Source organism: Mustelus asterias, chromosome 30, assembly GCF_964213995.1.
Source record: "Mustelus asterias chromosome 30, sMusAst1.hap1.1, whole genome shotgun sequence".
In the NCBI taxonomy this organism is placed as follows: domain Eukaryota; kingdom Metazoa; phylum Chordata; class Chondrichthyes; order Carcharhiniformes; family Triakidae; genus Mustelus; species Mustelus asterias.
In genome coordinates, this window is record NC_135830.1 from 14404402 (window position 1) to 14420393 (window position 15992).

At 45.5% G+C, this 15992-nt stretch overlaps 2 protein-coding genes across 4 annotated transcripts in view; one reads left to right on the top strand and one right to left on the bottom strand.

The window, feature by feature from the left end:
* Positions 1-15992, top strand: part of LOC144480817 (uncharacterized) — a 1107688-nt gene that overhangs the window by 555725 nt on the left and 535971 nt on the right. For all 3 annotated transcript variants that reach the window (XR_013495715.1, XR_013495716.1, XM_078200431.1), the window contains exon 2: positions 14913-15017. The gene's annotated coding sequence lies outside the window, so the exon portion shown is untranslated. The remainder of the gene's footprint in view (positions 1-14912; positions 15018-15992) is intronic.
* LOC144480906 (uncharacterized) overlaps positions 1-15992 on the bottom strand; it is a 433772-nt gene that overhangs the window by 403272 nt on the left and 14508 nt on the right. Inside the window, 1 exon segment of the mRNA XM_078200533.1 lies at positions 8834-9277. Within this exon segment, the coding sequence (XP_078056659.1) occupies positions 8834-9277 (444 nt within the window).

A 15992-nucleotide genomic window follows, 5' to 3' on the forward strand; every position in this document is an offset into this window, starting at 1 on the left:
TATCCTGTAAAATGAGTTTACAAAAGTCATCACTGTCAGTACAGGATAGAAATTCAGAACAGACAATTCTAGTTTCTATGGAACATTCTTTCCTCTCTCATTGCCCAAAGCTGTAAATCTCCATCCCACACACTCTCCCTCCATTCTCACTCTGCTGTATCTAATATTCACCCTCCCAATTCTCCTGAAGGTGCTGATTGAGGCCGATTGACAGATCCATGCTCACTGCTTCCTGTCCTGGACCCAGGGACCATAACAAATAGGAGCTGCAGTCGGCCATTTGGCTCATCGAGTCTTTTAAACTATTCAATGAGATAATTCGTTCATCGACCACAGCATTATTCTCCCCACACTAAACCCATATCCCTGGATATCTTCAATATCTAGAAACCAATCAATCTAACTCTTGAAAATAGTTGATGTCTGAGGCTTCACTGTCCTCAGGGGTTGAGAATTCCAAAGCTTTACCACATTCTTGAGTGAAGAAATCCCCCACATATTAGCTTTTGCTCCATCTTCTTGTCTGTTCCCCATAACCCTTGACACCCTTGTCAGTCAAAGATCTGTCTAACTGGAATATATTCAATGATCCTCAGCCTCCACTGGTCCCTGTGGAAGAGAAATCCAAAAGACTCATAACCCTCTGAGGGAAGAGACGTCTGGAAATATATAACGTAGCTACAGTTCCATATTACAAGATATTCAGAATGGTTGAGATATTTGCCTGTGATTCCTCATTCAAAATCCTGTGAAATGAGTTTGCAAAAGTCAGCACAGTCAGTATAGGATAGAAATTCAGAACAGACAATTCTAGTTTCTATGGAACATTCTTTCCTACTTCATTCCCAAAAAGTTATAAATCTCCATCCATATCTATGGATTCCATTTAAAAATGAAAGTGGATGGGCATTTGAAGGAAATAAACTTTCAGGAGAATGGGGATATAGAGTGGGAATGGGACTGGAATGTTATACAGAGAGTCAGCATGGACTCGAGTTACCAAATGGATTCCTTCTGTGCTGTAATGACTTTATGACTGGAAATGTATAACATCGCTACAGCATTATATTACAATGCAAGAAATAATAATAAATATATTTTATTACAGAAACATAAATAATATATTTAATCTGGGTACCATATAATAACACGAGACATATCTCTGTCCTATATTAATTTACCGTCCCCTTAAATGTCAGCCATCTCCTGCCCTTTAATTGTGAACATTTGGAAAGAGACCATCCTTTTAGACAGAAAGAAGATTAACGTTTCAGGGTGGGCAGAATGAATTACAGGGAATAAAAATGTCTCAGATTTTGTTGGTCAATATAAGCTCAGAAGTGGAAGGGAAATGATCTCCAGTGGAAGAGAAACAATTCCTGAACATTGTAAGACTAAGCTGGTAAATCAGCAGTGAATAGAGTTGTGAAGTGGTAAAAACCTCATCAAGACATAGCTTGCTGAAATAATAGTTAAAATACACCCATTATAAGAGGCAGAGGAAGGTAGACAATGGCAGAGAGCTGATCAGGAAGGGCAGAGGTGAAACAGAGAAATGGATGGCCATTTAAAAATTCATAAAAAGCATGGTTAGCGAGTTTGCAGACGATACTGAATTCGGAGGTATCGCCGATAGTGAAGAAGGTTATCAAATATTACAGGGGGATGTTGATCAGTTGATCAGTTAGAGAAGTGGGCTGATGATTGGCAAATGGATTTCAGTACAGATAATACAGAGTACAGAGGCACAACCTCAGGCTAAAGGGACGATCCTTTAAAACAGAGACAAGGAGGAATTTCTTCAGCCAGAGAGTGGTGAATTTGTGGAACTCTTTGCCACAGAAGGCTGTGGAGGCCAGGTCATTGACTGTCTTTAAGACAGAGATAGATCGGTTCTTGATTAATAAGGGGATCAGGGGTTATGGGAAAAAGGCAGGAGAATGAGGATGAGAAAAATATCAGCCATGATTGAATGGCGGAGCAGACTCAATGGGCCAAGTGGCCTAATTCTGCTCCTATGTCTTATGGTCTTGAGTGTGAGTGTTGCATTTTGCAAAGTCAAACCAGGGTAGGACTTACACTGTGAATGGTAAGGCCCTGGGGAGTGTTGAGGAACAGAGGAACCCAGGGGTACAAGTACATAGTTCGTTGAAAGTGGCGTCACAGGTAGACAGAATGGTGAAGAAGGCATTTCGCACACTGGCCTTCATCAGTCAGGGCACTGAGTATAGGAGTTGGGACATTCTGTTATAGTTGTATGAGTCGTTGGTGAGGCTGCACTTGGAGTATTGTGTACAGTTTTTGTAACCCTGTCATAGGAAAGACATTGATAAACTGGAAAGAGTGCAAAGAAGATTTATGAGGATGTTGCCGGGACTAATGGGTCTGAGTGGTCATGAGAGGTTGGACAGGCGATGGTTGTATTCCTTCAAACATAGGAGAATATGGGGGTGACCATATTGAGGTGTATTAAATAATGAGGGGCATAGATAGGATGAACCCACATTGTCTTTTTGCCAGGGTAGGGGAATTGAAAACTAGAGGGCATAGGTTTAAGATGAGAGGGGAAAGATTAAAAGGGGCCTCAGAGGCAACTTTTTCATGCAGAGGGTGGTGTGTACATGGAATGAGCTGCCAGAGAAAGTGGTTGAGGCAGGTTCAAACAGCAGGTTTAAACATTTAAAAAGCATTTGGATAAGTACATGAATTGGAAAAGATTAGAGGGATATGAGCCAAACATGGGCAATTGGGACTAGCTGGGAGGGCACCATGGTTGGCATGGATCAGTTGGGCCCAAGGGCCTGTTTCCGTGCTGTATTGCTCTATGACTCTATGTGTTGGCTGCGTCAGCATCTATTGCCCATAACTCATTGTCCTTGAACTGAGTGGCTTGCATTGCTGGGAGATGTAGTAATTCCCTTCTTCAAAGGACATTATTAAATTGGATGGATTTTTACAACAATTGTCATCAATGGACTTCTAATTCTAGATTTTTACTGAATTCAAATTTCAACATTTGCCACTGTGAGATTCGAACCCAGGGTTCACAGTGCATTGCCCTGGATCCCTGTATTACTAATCCAATAACACTATCACTGCACCATTGCCTCCTCATCCATGGTAAAGGAGTCATAATAGTCCGAGATCCATGGAATCAGAGCATGCTCTGAATTTAAATTAATGCTCACTAACACTCACCCCAAAACCATTTCACTGTTTTCACATTTTAAAATCTGCTGCAGCTGAAAAGATCTCGGAGAGATTGGTGTCCGGGAAAAATGTTGCAATCTTCAAATCTTGTCCCTGTAAATGAGGAAAGTTATCGGTGTAATTCAAGGTTAGAAATTCAAGACAGACAAACATTTCTTTTGGTCTGAGTTTGCTGTGAGTACATCTTTCCCTTCTAACCCCCTGTAAAAGAAGTTTCCAAAATCCATCAGCATCTGTCCAGAACAGAAATTCAAAACATTCACTCCTCCTTTAACCTGGCACAGAATTACTTTAGCTGGGACAAAATTGCAGTGGAGCCGTTCAGAGAAGATCCAGTTGGTTGATTCCTGAAATGAGGAGCTTTATATTTCAGGTTGAGCAGCTTGGGCCTGTACTCTTTGGAGTTTAGAAGACTGAGAAGTAATCTTAATGAAACATCTGGGAATTTAAGGGCGGCATGGTGACTAGCACTGCTGCCTCACAGCGCCAGGGTCCCAGGTTCAATTCCGGCCTTGGGTCACTGTCTGGATGGAGATTGCACATTCTCCCCATGTCTGCGTGGGTTTCCTCCGGGTGCTCTGGTTTCCTCCCACAGTCCAAAGATGTGTGGTTTAGGTGGATTGGCCATGCTAAATTGACCCTAGTGTCAGGGGGATTAGCAGGATAAATGCATGGGGTTGTGGGGATGGGGCCTGGGTGGGATTGTGGTCAATACAGACTCGATGGGCACGGTAGCACAGTGGTTCGGGGCGGCACGGTAGCACAGTGGTTAGGGGCGGCACGGTAGCACAGTGGTTAGGGCAGCACGGTAGCACAGTGGTTAGCACTGCTGTTTCACAGCTCCAGGGTCCTGGGTTCGATTCCCGGCTCAGGTCACTGTCTGTGTGGAGTTTGCACATTGTCTGCGTGGGTTTCCTCCGGGTGCTCCGGTTTCCTCCCACAGTCCAAAGATGTGCAGGTTAGGTTGATTGGCCAGGTTAAAAATTGCCCCTTAGAGTCCTGGGATGCGTAGGTTAGAGGGATTAGCGGGTAAATTAGCGGGTAAAAAAAAAAAGGGATTAGCGGGTAGGGCCTGGGTGGGATTGTGGTCGGTGCAGACTCGATGGGCCGAATGGCCTCCTTCTGCACTGTAGGGTTTCTATGATTTCTATGATTCTATGAATGGCCTCCTTCTGCACTGTAGGGATTCATATGATATAAGGTGCTTGACAAGGTAGATGCTGAGAGGATGTTTCCTCTGGTGTGGGAATCAAGTAAAAATAAAGGATCTCAAATTTAAGATGAAGAGAGATCTTTTCTCTCAGCGGGTTGTTGATCTTTGGAACTCTGTCTTCACCAGTGAGGATTGGAGGCAGGTCATTGAATATATTCAAAGCTGAAGTTTTGATCCACAAGAAAGTCAAGGGTATGGACGGGGTGGGGGAGCAAAGTAGACATGATCTTATTGAATGATGCAGCAGGCTCGATGGGCCGAATGACGGGCTCCTGTTCCGAATTCTTATTCCGATGTGCTTGGATAGCTGCGCATGCGCCCTGCTACCTATTGTCCCTCTGAAGATAGAGGTTCTGAACCAGCCCCTGAAACCACGCCCATTGTGACCCGTCACAGACAGCAGCGCATGCGCTCCGTCTCCGCTAAAATAAGATGGTGGCCGATAACCGGGGCCTGTTCCCGAGATAAAAGCCTGGGAGCTGTAAACCAGGGGCCTGCAGTGTCTTATTCGGGCCGTGCGGCCTACAGCGGATGTTTGTGAAGCCATAACTCTCCCCCTACCCCGACTCCCGGCTCCATTTCTCCCGCAGCCCCACCGACTCACCCACTGAAAAAAGCGTCTCCCGCACTCACAGGGCTACGAGCAAAGTGACACTGCGCACGCTCCAGATATAGCACTGCGCACGCTCCAGATATAGCACTGCGCCTGCGCAATGGGCTCCTGTGGAATGAATAGGACACTTTCCCACCCGCAGGGGCACCTGGGAATTAATGGCGTCATTATCAAAGACAATAATAGAAAATTATCTTGTGCAATTAAGATCAATTAATTTTTAAAAATGTATTTCTCGGAATTTGCGCGCTGCCATTCTCTATTTCTAAAATTGATTTCAACCAGTGGTCTCCTGTGAGAATACCCCTACTTTTTAAAACTTTTCTCTCTGCTCTCCTGAAGATGCTCATACTGGTTGGGTAAATCCCACAGAGACTGATTTCTTTCACTTTCTTTCTCCTGATGCTGAATATTCTGTTTTATGGAATGATACATCACAGATGGGAACAATTTGGCCCATCCTGCCCAACCTCTTTAAGATCTATCCAATTAATTCCACAGCCCTGCTGGCAGAGTCAGAACAATATATATTTTCTGCAGCACTGCAGCAGGTGAATGGAAAAGGTTTTCCAGTTGTATATTTCTCAGACACACTCACCTCTGGAAAGATCAATTGGCCTGTGTACTAGGCATATATTAACGTTCCACTTAAAATTAAAACAGAAAATTTAAAAAGCAGTTACCAGGGCCGGATTTATTGTCAAACTGATGATGCCGTTAGAAATGAGCCAGCTATCCAAGAAGTCACTCAAAGTATTGAATCAAACAAAATTGATCAAAGATTCAGATAAAACATTCTGTTTTCTAACATGGTGCTGTGATTTTATGTGATGGTTTCAATGTTCTCACAATTACCTGGTGTGGTCTGGGTTTATTTTATACTCATTCCCATCACTGTCCATGAAACACATTACATGCACTCTGATTCTCCATCCCATCAGAGACAATTCAATCACTGACCGGAAATTAGGGTTTTTAACAACAGCTCTGACAACCGAGAATGCACCGTGAGGCAAAATTAACCCTAGCTGACAAATTCCAGACAGTGAACATTATCTCCCAGACCCAAGTATAAACCAGTAAACATTATCCCCCCAAGATCCGAATATAAAACAGTGAACATTATTCCCCCAGACCCGAATATAAAAGAGTGAACATTATCCCCCCCAGACCCGAATATAAAACAGTGAACATTATCCCCAGACCCGAATATAAAATAGTGAACATTATCCCCCAGATCCGAATATAAAATAGTGAGCATTATCCCCCCCACACTTGAATACAAAATTGTCCTGATGGATTCAGACAGCATTATCACAATATTCCAAATGTGTTTTTTCCAGGAATAGATTCAGCGGCTGCATCACTGAAGACCAGAGATACTCTCCTCAAACTCGGCTCATGTGAGGAATCCCTCCAATGAGGCTCAGGAATGCTACAACCAGAGTCACGTGACCACCAAGTGTGTAACTGAACAAACTACCGCAACGTTGAAGATGTGTTTCAGTGTGAAATGATTTGCTTCACCTGTTGCTTCAGATTTGAGACGAAATGTCCCTTTCTGGGGTAATTTGACCTTGACCCAGGCACTTTTCAGATCTGAAAGTGATGGCCTTTAGCACAATCACAAGGCTGCACAATACAGAATGAACACTAATCTGTTTCATTCTGCGACTATGCAGTGGTTACATGAGTGATACCTTCCACTAATTAGCTGCTAGCATCAGTCCAAAAAGGCATTCAGCCTCCCACACTAGTAAGCAAGGCTGGGTATGAATATCTTTCACAACACCAGGTTAAAGTCCAACAGGTTTATTTGATAGCAAAAGCCACTCGCTTTTGACGAAAGCTCGGACCAATAGGAAGAGGGGGCGGGGCTGCAGGACCGAGCATAAGCAGCTGGTCCTCCGACCAATCAGACTAAATGACGGGCACCCCTCAGCCTGGAGCTCCCTCTGTCTGCGCGTGCGCTCGGCCGCACACTGTCAAGATGGCGATCGTTCACCCCGGCCTGAATCGGGGAAAATGCCCGAGCAGCTGTCAACGGTTCAAATACCGAATCCGAGCTTCCTATTGGGGACTTGCGGCCAAACGGGACTTTTATGAAGCCTCCAAGTCCGCCCACCCACCGGCTCCATCACTCATTCCTGGTTTACCCGGTGTTATCGCCCGGACTGAATATTTCCTCAACCGCGCATGCTCCAGATCACCACAGTGCAACTCGCCCTCAGCCCCGCCCCTCATTCACTCCGATTGGTTGGAGGACCAGCTGCTCTCGCTCGGTCCTCCAGCCCCGCCCCTCATTCACTCTGATTGGTTGGAGGACCAGCCACTCTCGCTCGGTCCTCCAGCCCTGCCCCTCATTCACTCTAGTTGGAGGACGAGCCGCTCTCCCTGGTCCTCCAGCCCCGCCCCCTCATTCACTCCGGTTGGAGGACGAGCTGCTCTCGCTTGGTCCTCCAGCCCCGCCCCTTATTCACTCCGATTGGTTGGAGGACTCGCCGCTCTCCCTGGTCCTCCGGCCCCTCCCCCTCATTCACTCTGAATGTTTTGTCATCTCCCAAAACACAAAACCATCTTTCCCAGAACTCCATCTTTGAATTCTCCAATCAGGTTTCTGCCTTGCCACATTACTGAAACAGCCCTTGTCAAATCTCCACTGACATCCTATGAGACTGCGACCTATCTCATCCTCGACCTATTGGCAGCCTTTGACATGGTCGCCCACATCATCCTGCTCCATCCCTCTCCACTGTCGTCCAGCTGGATGGGGCTGCTCTCTCCTGGTTCTATATGGGTGGCACGGTGGCGAGCACTGCTGCCACAAGCGCCAGGGTACGATTCTCAGCTTGGGCCACTGTCTGTGCAGAGTCTGCACATTCTCCCCTTGTCTGCATGGGTTTCCTCCAGATGTTCTGGTTTCCTCCACAGTCCAAAAGATGTGCTGGTTAGCATTGAGAATGCTAAATTCCTCCACAGCGTACCCGAACAGGCGCAGGAATGTGTCGACGAGGGGATTTTCATAGTAACTTCATTGCAGGGCCGCAAGTCACTAATAAATAAACATTAAACTTTAAAACTATTCTTCTGTTTTTAATTAGAGTCAGAGAATCACTTGTAATATCTTCCCTTCAGATTCCCACACTTACCTCTGGTGTCTCCAGAGGCTCCAGCCTTGGCCTCTTATTTCTCATCAACATATTCCCATCAATGACATCATCTGAAAACAGTGTCAGTTCTCACATTTACTGTGTTAAAGAGACAATATAAATGTAGGGTGTTGTTATTGTCTGATAATGATAGATCAGGAATATCACAAACATTTTAAATGTTCATTCCACATTTCCATTTATTCTCAAAGTCTCAGTCAGGAACAGATCCCAATTTAACACCAATCTCTGACTTCACATCACATTTCCAATATTCACCATTGTTCTTCCTGACTCTAAACCCAGTTGTAAAGGAGTTTCTGTTCTCCCTCCAGGACCACTGAATCATGGAAGAGCATGGCTGGGACATATTTCTTACACACCTCAGGTTACACAGCCACATGTTCAGTCCTGGATGTCTCTAAAAGCAGCAATGACAAACTCCAAATTCTACAATAATTTGTGAACTCGCTGGTGTCTCAGAAGGTCGGATAACTGAATGAATCCCTTCTCACACTCAGAGCAAGTGAATGGCCTCTCTCCAGTATGAACTCGTTGGTGTCTCTGAAGAGTAGATGACTGAGCAAAGCTGTTCCGACACACAGAACAGGTGAATGGCCTCTCCCCAGTGTGAACTCGTTGGTGTACCAGAAGGTCGGACAACTGACTGAATCCCTTCCCACACTCAGAGCAGGTAAATGGCCTCTCCCCAGTGTGAACTCGCTGATGTCTCAGAAGTTGGGATGACTGAATGAATCCTTTACCACACACAGAGCAGAGGAATGGTCTCTCCCCAGTGTGAACTTGCTGATGTGTCAGAAGGTGGGATGACCGATTGAATCTCTTCCCACACACAGAGCAGAAGAACGGCCTCTTCCCAGTGTGAACAAGCTGATGTGCTACCAGATGCTTCTTGCTTTTAAACGTCTTCTCACAATCAGAGCATTTAAAAGGTCTCTGATCACTGTGTACAAGTTGATGGTCAGTGAGGTGGGATGACTGAGTGAATCGCTTCCCACAGACAGAGCAGGTGAATGGTGGCTCATCAGTGTGACAATGATAACGTTTTCTCAGCTTTGGGTAATTGAAGCCCTTCCCACAGTCCCCACATTTCCACAGTTTCTCCATGATGCCAGTGTCCTTGTGACTCTCCAGGTTGGACAATCAGTTGAAACCTTGTCCAAACTGTATGGTTTCTCCTTGCTGTGAATGCTGTGATGTTTTATCAGGCTGTATAACTGGTTAAAGCTCTTTCCACAGTCAGTTCACTGGAACACTCTCACTCGGTGCTTTTCCAGTCAATTGTTTCAAAACTTCCAGTTTGAAATCCTCAGACAGAACAAAGAAACATTTCTCATTCCACATTCAAAGGTCCACAATATTCAAGCGCTGATGAATCAAGTGAGTAGATGTTGGATGTCATATTTGGTTTGATGTTCTTGTTTGGAATTCCTCCCTTTCTCATAGCCTGTAAAAGGAGTTTATAAAATTAATCCTCGGAAGTACAGGACAGAAATTCTGAATAGACAATTCTGATTCTGTGGAACATCTTTTCCTCACTTGTTCACTTATGGGCTGAAGGATCTCTTTCTGTGCTGTGTGACTCTATGACAGCAAGTCCAGTTAGCCCCAAGACCTCAGTGCCTGCTCACCCACATTGATTCCCAGTCACAACAAAAGCAGAAAATGCTGGAAACTCTCAGCAGGTCTAACAGCATCTGTGGACAGAGAATAGAGCCAACTTTTCGAGTCAGGATGACCCTTCATCAGATTTCAGCATCTGCAGTACTTTGCCATGATTTCCAGTCAAGCGGAATCTTGATTTTGAAATTATCATTCTTATTTTCAAATACCAGACGCATTGATAGCTGAAATCTTTTCCCACACACAGAACAGCTTCTTTACACATTCAAAGGTCAATGATCTTGATGAATCGACTGAATCTAGATGCAATGTTTTGAATTGTGAATTCTCTCTTTTGCGTATCCTGTAAATGCATTACTGTCAGCCTAGGATAGCAATCCACCATTTTCGGTTTTTATTTCAGATTTCTAGCACCCTCAGTATTTTGCTTTTAACATAGAAATGCATAAAGTTCTCTCCTGCTACTGGTATTGCCCCCTATAAAGCTGGCAGCGTCCTTACCGGAACATTGCCCCTTATAAAGATGGCGATCGGCGAGCCAGGCCCCACACCGAGAGAACTACCGAACAATCCTCTCGGTCCAAATGGGGGACCGTTAGATTTTTACTCGAACTTTGCGACCCGAGTCCGGTGTTAATGAAATCTCTCCACCCACCGGCTCTGTTCCCCACCCACACTGGGTGTTTTATTTCACCCGTTGCGAAAGCCACACCTCCTCTCCCCTCCAGTCACCCGTTGCGAAAGCCACCCCCCCCCCTCTCCCCTCCAGTCACTCCTTGTCCTCCCTCCCTCCGGGGAGAGCACACCCTCCACAGGCCGGACGGCAGGCAGGCAGGCCAGACGGCAGGCAGGCAGGTCAGACGGCAGGCAGGCAGGTCAGATTTTGCCTGCGTTCAACTCATAGCCTTTTATGTCTTGCAGACCATGCCATAGTCGGCTGGAGTCCATGTGGATAGCCTGGGACTCTAGCTTGGTCCGGTACTGTCTTTTGGCATCTTTGATGGATCACATCTGGCTATCTTATATCGATGATGTGGAGATGCTGGCGTTGGACTGGAGTAGGCACGGTAAGGAGTCTCACAACATCAAGTTAAAGTGCAACAGGTTGATTTGGTAGCACAAGCTTTCGGAGTGTCACTCTTTCTTCACCTGAAGGAGTGACACTCCAAAAGCTTGTGCAACCAAATAAACCTGTTGCACTTTAACCTGCTGTTGTGAGACTTCTTACTGTCTTGTATAGGTCAGAGTCACCTGACATGAACGCCTCAGATCTGGACTTCAGCAGACAGTGGCTCTCCCTGTTCATCCATGGTTTCCAGTTGGGAAACACGTGGATTTGCTTCTTTGGCACACAGTCTTCTACACGCTTACTAATGAGTCAGTTATTGTAGTGGTGTACTCATTCAGGCTGGTCGCAGTTTTTAAATACTATTCAGTCTATTGGCGCTAAGCAGTCCAGTAGGAGATCATCCGATTCCTCAGACCAGCATTGCACGACGTTCTTTGACAGATTCTTCTATTTCAGATTTTGCTTTTAAGCAGGAGAGCACAGCCGTGATTTGCCAAGGTGTGGGCTGGCGATAGAGTGGTAGGCATGTTTGATATTTGTATAGCAGTGGTCTAGGATGTTTGGGCCTCTGATGGAACAGGAGATGTGTTGCTGGTATCTTAGTAGAACGCCCTTGAGCTTGGTCTGATTGAAGTTTCAGCTAAGATGAACAAGGCCTCAGGAGGTTTCGTCTCAAGACTATTTGTGATAGTGTATATTTCGTCCAGCGTGGTCTTCACGTCTGCGTGGGGTGGGAAGTAAACTGCTGTCAGGCTAAGAGGTGAACTCCCATGGAAGGTAATAGGGGTGGCATTTTAGCATCAGGTATTCTAGGTCCCGGGGTCCAATGTAATGATAATACACTCAGTATCTAGTGCACCATAACCAAAGTTTGGGTCTCATTTGATAGCGAGTGAGTCATGGTCTATTGATATAATAGATTCCAATTCTGTTATGTGTCACTCTGCCACTAACGATTTGACAATAACCTGCCTGTTATTCCAATTTTGCTGTATTTTACAACTGCAGCTCCTGGGGCTGATTGGAATCTGGTGTAATAATCACAAAGGTCGGTTCCAGTGTCTCTGAGGTCATTTTGCCTGCAAGTAATCTGACGTTAAGGGAGACAAGAGGCCCAACAAACATTTGTTTGTAATAGGAGGACAAGGTGTAAGTGGGCAATGATATTTTGAGGTTTCTGTGTTATGCCGAGTGTCACTGGGAGGTGAGTGGTAAAATAGGGATGCAGACATCATGGCAGAGGCATGTGTTACTGACTCTGCTTGACTGAGAGCTGTTAGACTCAAGGGGAGAATAATGAGGACATGGGGAACTCCAGGGATTTCTGATATCTGAGGTGTATCTGTTCGAGGAACTGAAAATAATCAGTTCCTTCTCATGGTTATCTGCAATTCTTAAGTTACACAGTCACATGGGAAACAGACCTGACAGCTCATCAAACCCAATGTTTTGCTCTTCTGTTTGAGACACATTGTGATTGAAAAGATCAAATGTTAACACCTCAGGAGAGAAACATTCAGAATGTCACAAAGATGAATGAATTGTCCAATTAATCCCATTCACCATAACTCTTGTCAATTTACCCTCTGCAGGTATTTATCCAATTCCCTTTGAAATTTACTATCAAACCTGATTCTAGCACCTGTCAGTTTGCATTCCAGATTAAATCAAATTGTGTAAAAACTTATCCTCATCACCCCCTCCAGTAATGTTGTCAATTATGTTAAATCTCTGTGTCCTCTGCTTAGAGACCCTCCTGCACCTGGGAAACAGTTTCTTCCTATTGACAGACCCTCCAATATCTGGGAAATAGATTCTCCCCATCGACAGACCTTCCTGCACCTGAGAAATAGATTCTCTCCATCGAAAGACCCTCCTGCTTCTGGGAAACAGTTCCTCTCCATTGACACTATCATAAATCGTTTGAGCCAAATGGTTTCCATCTGTGATGTATCATTCCATAAAACAGAATATTCAGCATCAGGAGAAAGAAAGTGAAAGAAACCAGTCTCTGTGGGATTTACCCAACCAGTGTGAGCACCTTCAGGGGAGCAGAGAGAGAGGGAAACCAGTGGGAAAAGTTTTTAAAACTCGGAGTATTCCCACAGGAGAGCACTGGTTTAAATCAATTTTGAAATAAAGAATGGCAGCGCACAAATTCCGAGGAATGCATTTTTAAAAATTAATTTATCTTAATTGCACAAGATAATTTTCTATTATCGTCTTTGACAATGACGCCGTTAATTCCCAGGTGCCCCTGCGGGTGTGAAAATGTCCTATTCATTCCACAGGAGCCTATTGCGCAGGCGCAATGCTATATCTGGAGCGTGCGCACTGTCGCTTTGCTCGGAGTCTTCCGAGTGCGGGAGTTGGCACATTTTTCTGCGGGTGAGTCGGTTGGGCTGTGGGAGAAATGGAGCCGGGAGTCGGGTAGGGAGGGAGCTATGGCTTCCAAACACCCGTTGTAGGCCGCACGGCCTGAATAAGTCCCTGCAGATCCCGGGTTTAGAGCTGCCAGGCTTTTATCCCGGGAACAGGCCCCGGTTATCGGCCGCCATCTTGTTTCAGCGGGGACGGAGGGCGCATGCGCTGCTGTCGGTGGCGGGTCACAATGGGCGTGGTTTCAGGGGCTGGTTCAGAACCTCGATCTTCAGAGGGACAATAGGGAGCAGGGCGCATGCGCAGCTATCCAAGACCATCAGAATAAGAATTCGGAACAGGAGCCCGTCATTCGGCCCATCGAGCCTGCTGCATCATTCAATAAGATCATGTCTACTTTGCTCCCCCACCCCGTCCATACCCTTAACTCTCTTGTGGATCAAAACCTCAGCTTTGAATATATTCAATGACCTGCCTCCAATCCTCACTGGTGAAGACAGAGTTCCAAAGATCAACAACCCGCTGAGAGAAAAGATCTCTCTTCATCTTAAATTTGAGATCCTTTATCCTTTACGGTAGCACGGTGGTGAGCACTGCTGCTTCACAGCTCCAGGGTCCCGGGTTCGATTCCCGGCTCGGGTCACTGTCTGTGTGGAGTTTGCACATTCTCCTCGTGTCTGCGTGGGTTTCCTCTGGGTGCTCCGGTTTCCTCCCACAGTCCAAAGCTGTGCGGGTTAGGTTGATTGGCCAGGTTAAAAAATTGCCCCTTAGAGTCCTGGGATGTGTAGGTTAGAGGGATTAGCGGGTAAAATATGTGGGGGTAGGGCCTGGGTGGGATTGTGGTTGGTGCAGACTCGATGGGCCGAATGGCCTCCTTCTGCACTGTAGGGTTTCTATGATTTCTATGATTTATTTTTACTTGATTTCCACACCAGAGGAAACATCCTCTCAGCATCTACCTTGTCAAGCACCTTATATCATATGAATCATAGAATCCTGACAGTGCAGAAGGAGGCCATTCGGCCCATCGAGTCTGTACAGACCACAATCCCACCCAGGCCACATCCCCACAACCCCATGCATTTGACACTAGGGTCTAAATTGATTGGCATGGCCAATCCACCTAACCCGCACATCTTTGGACTGTGGGAGGAAACCAGAGCACCTGGATGAAACCCACACAGACATGGAGAGTAAACGTGCAAACTCCACACAGGCTGGAATTGAACCTGGGACCCTGGCGCTGTGAGGCAGCAGTGCTAGCCACCGTGCCGCCCTTAAATTCCCAGATGTTTCATTAAGATTACTTCTCAGTCTTCTAAACTCCAAAGAGTACAGGCCCCAGCTGCTCAACCTGAAAGATAAAACTCGGCATTTCAGGAATCAACCAACTGGATCTTCTCTGAACTGCCTCCACTGCAATTTTGACCCAGCTAAAGTAATTCTGTGCCAGGTTAAAGGAGGAGTGAATGTTTTGAATCTCTGCCCTGGACAGATGCTGATGGATTTTGGAAACTCCTTTTACAGGAGGTTAGAAGGGGAGGATTTACACACAGCAAACTCAGACCAAAAGAAATGTTTGTCTGTCTTGAATTTCTAACCTTGAATTACACCTATAACTTTCCTCATTCACAGGGACAAGATCTGAAGATTGCAACATTTTTCCCGGACACCAATCTCTCTGAGATCTTTTCAGCTGCAGCAGATTTTAAAATGTGAAAACAGTGAAATGGTTTTGGGGTGAGCGTTAGTGAACATTAATTTAAATTTAGAGCATGCTCTGATTCCATGGATCTCGGGCTATTCTGGCTTCTTTACCATGGATGGGGAGGCAATGGTGCAGTGATAGTGTTATTGGATTAGTAATACAGGGATCCAGGGCAATGCACTGTGAACACTGGGTTTGAATCTCACAATGGCAAATGTTGAAATTTGAATTCAGTAAAAATCTAGAATTAGAAGTCCATTGATGACAATTGTTGTAAAAATCCATCTGATTGAATAATGTCCTTTAAAGAAGGAAATTACCACATCCCCCAGCAATGCAAACCACTCAGTTCAAGGACAGTGAGTTATGGGCAATAGATGCTGATGCAGCCAACACATAGAGTCATAGAGCAATACAGCACGGAAACAGGCCCTTGGGCCCAACTGATCCATGCCAACCATGGTGCCCTCCCAGCTAGTCCCAATTGCCCATGTTTGGCTCATATCCCTCTAATCTTTTCCAATTCATGTACTTATCCAAATGCTTTTTAAATGTTTAAACCTCCTGTTTGAACCTGCCTCAACCACTTTCTCTGGCAGCTCATTCCATGTACACACCACCCTCTGCATGAAGAAGTTGCCCCTCAGGTCCCTTTTAATCTTTCCCCTCTCACCTTAAACCTTTGCCCTCTCGTTTTCAATTCCCATACCCTGGCAAAAAGACAATGTGGGTTCATCCTATCTATGCCCCTCATTATTTAATACACCTCAATATAGTCACCCTATGTTCGAAGGAATAAAGCCCTCACCTGTCCAACCTCACGCGATCACTCAGGCCCATTAGTCCCGGCAACATCCTCATAAATCTTCTTTGCACGCTTTCCAGTTTATCAATGTCTTTCCTATAACAGGGTTACAAAAACTGTCCACAATACTCCAAGTGCAGCCTCGCCAACGACTCATACAACTATAACATAATGTCCCAACTCCTATACTCAGTGCCCTGAC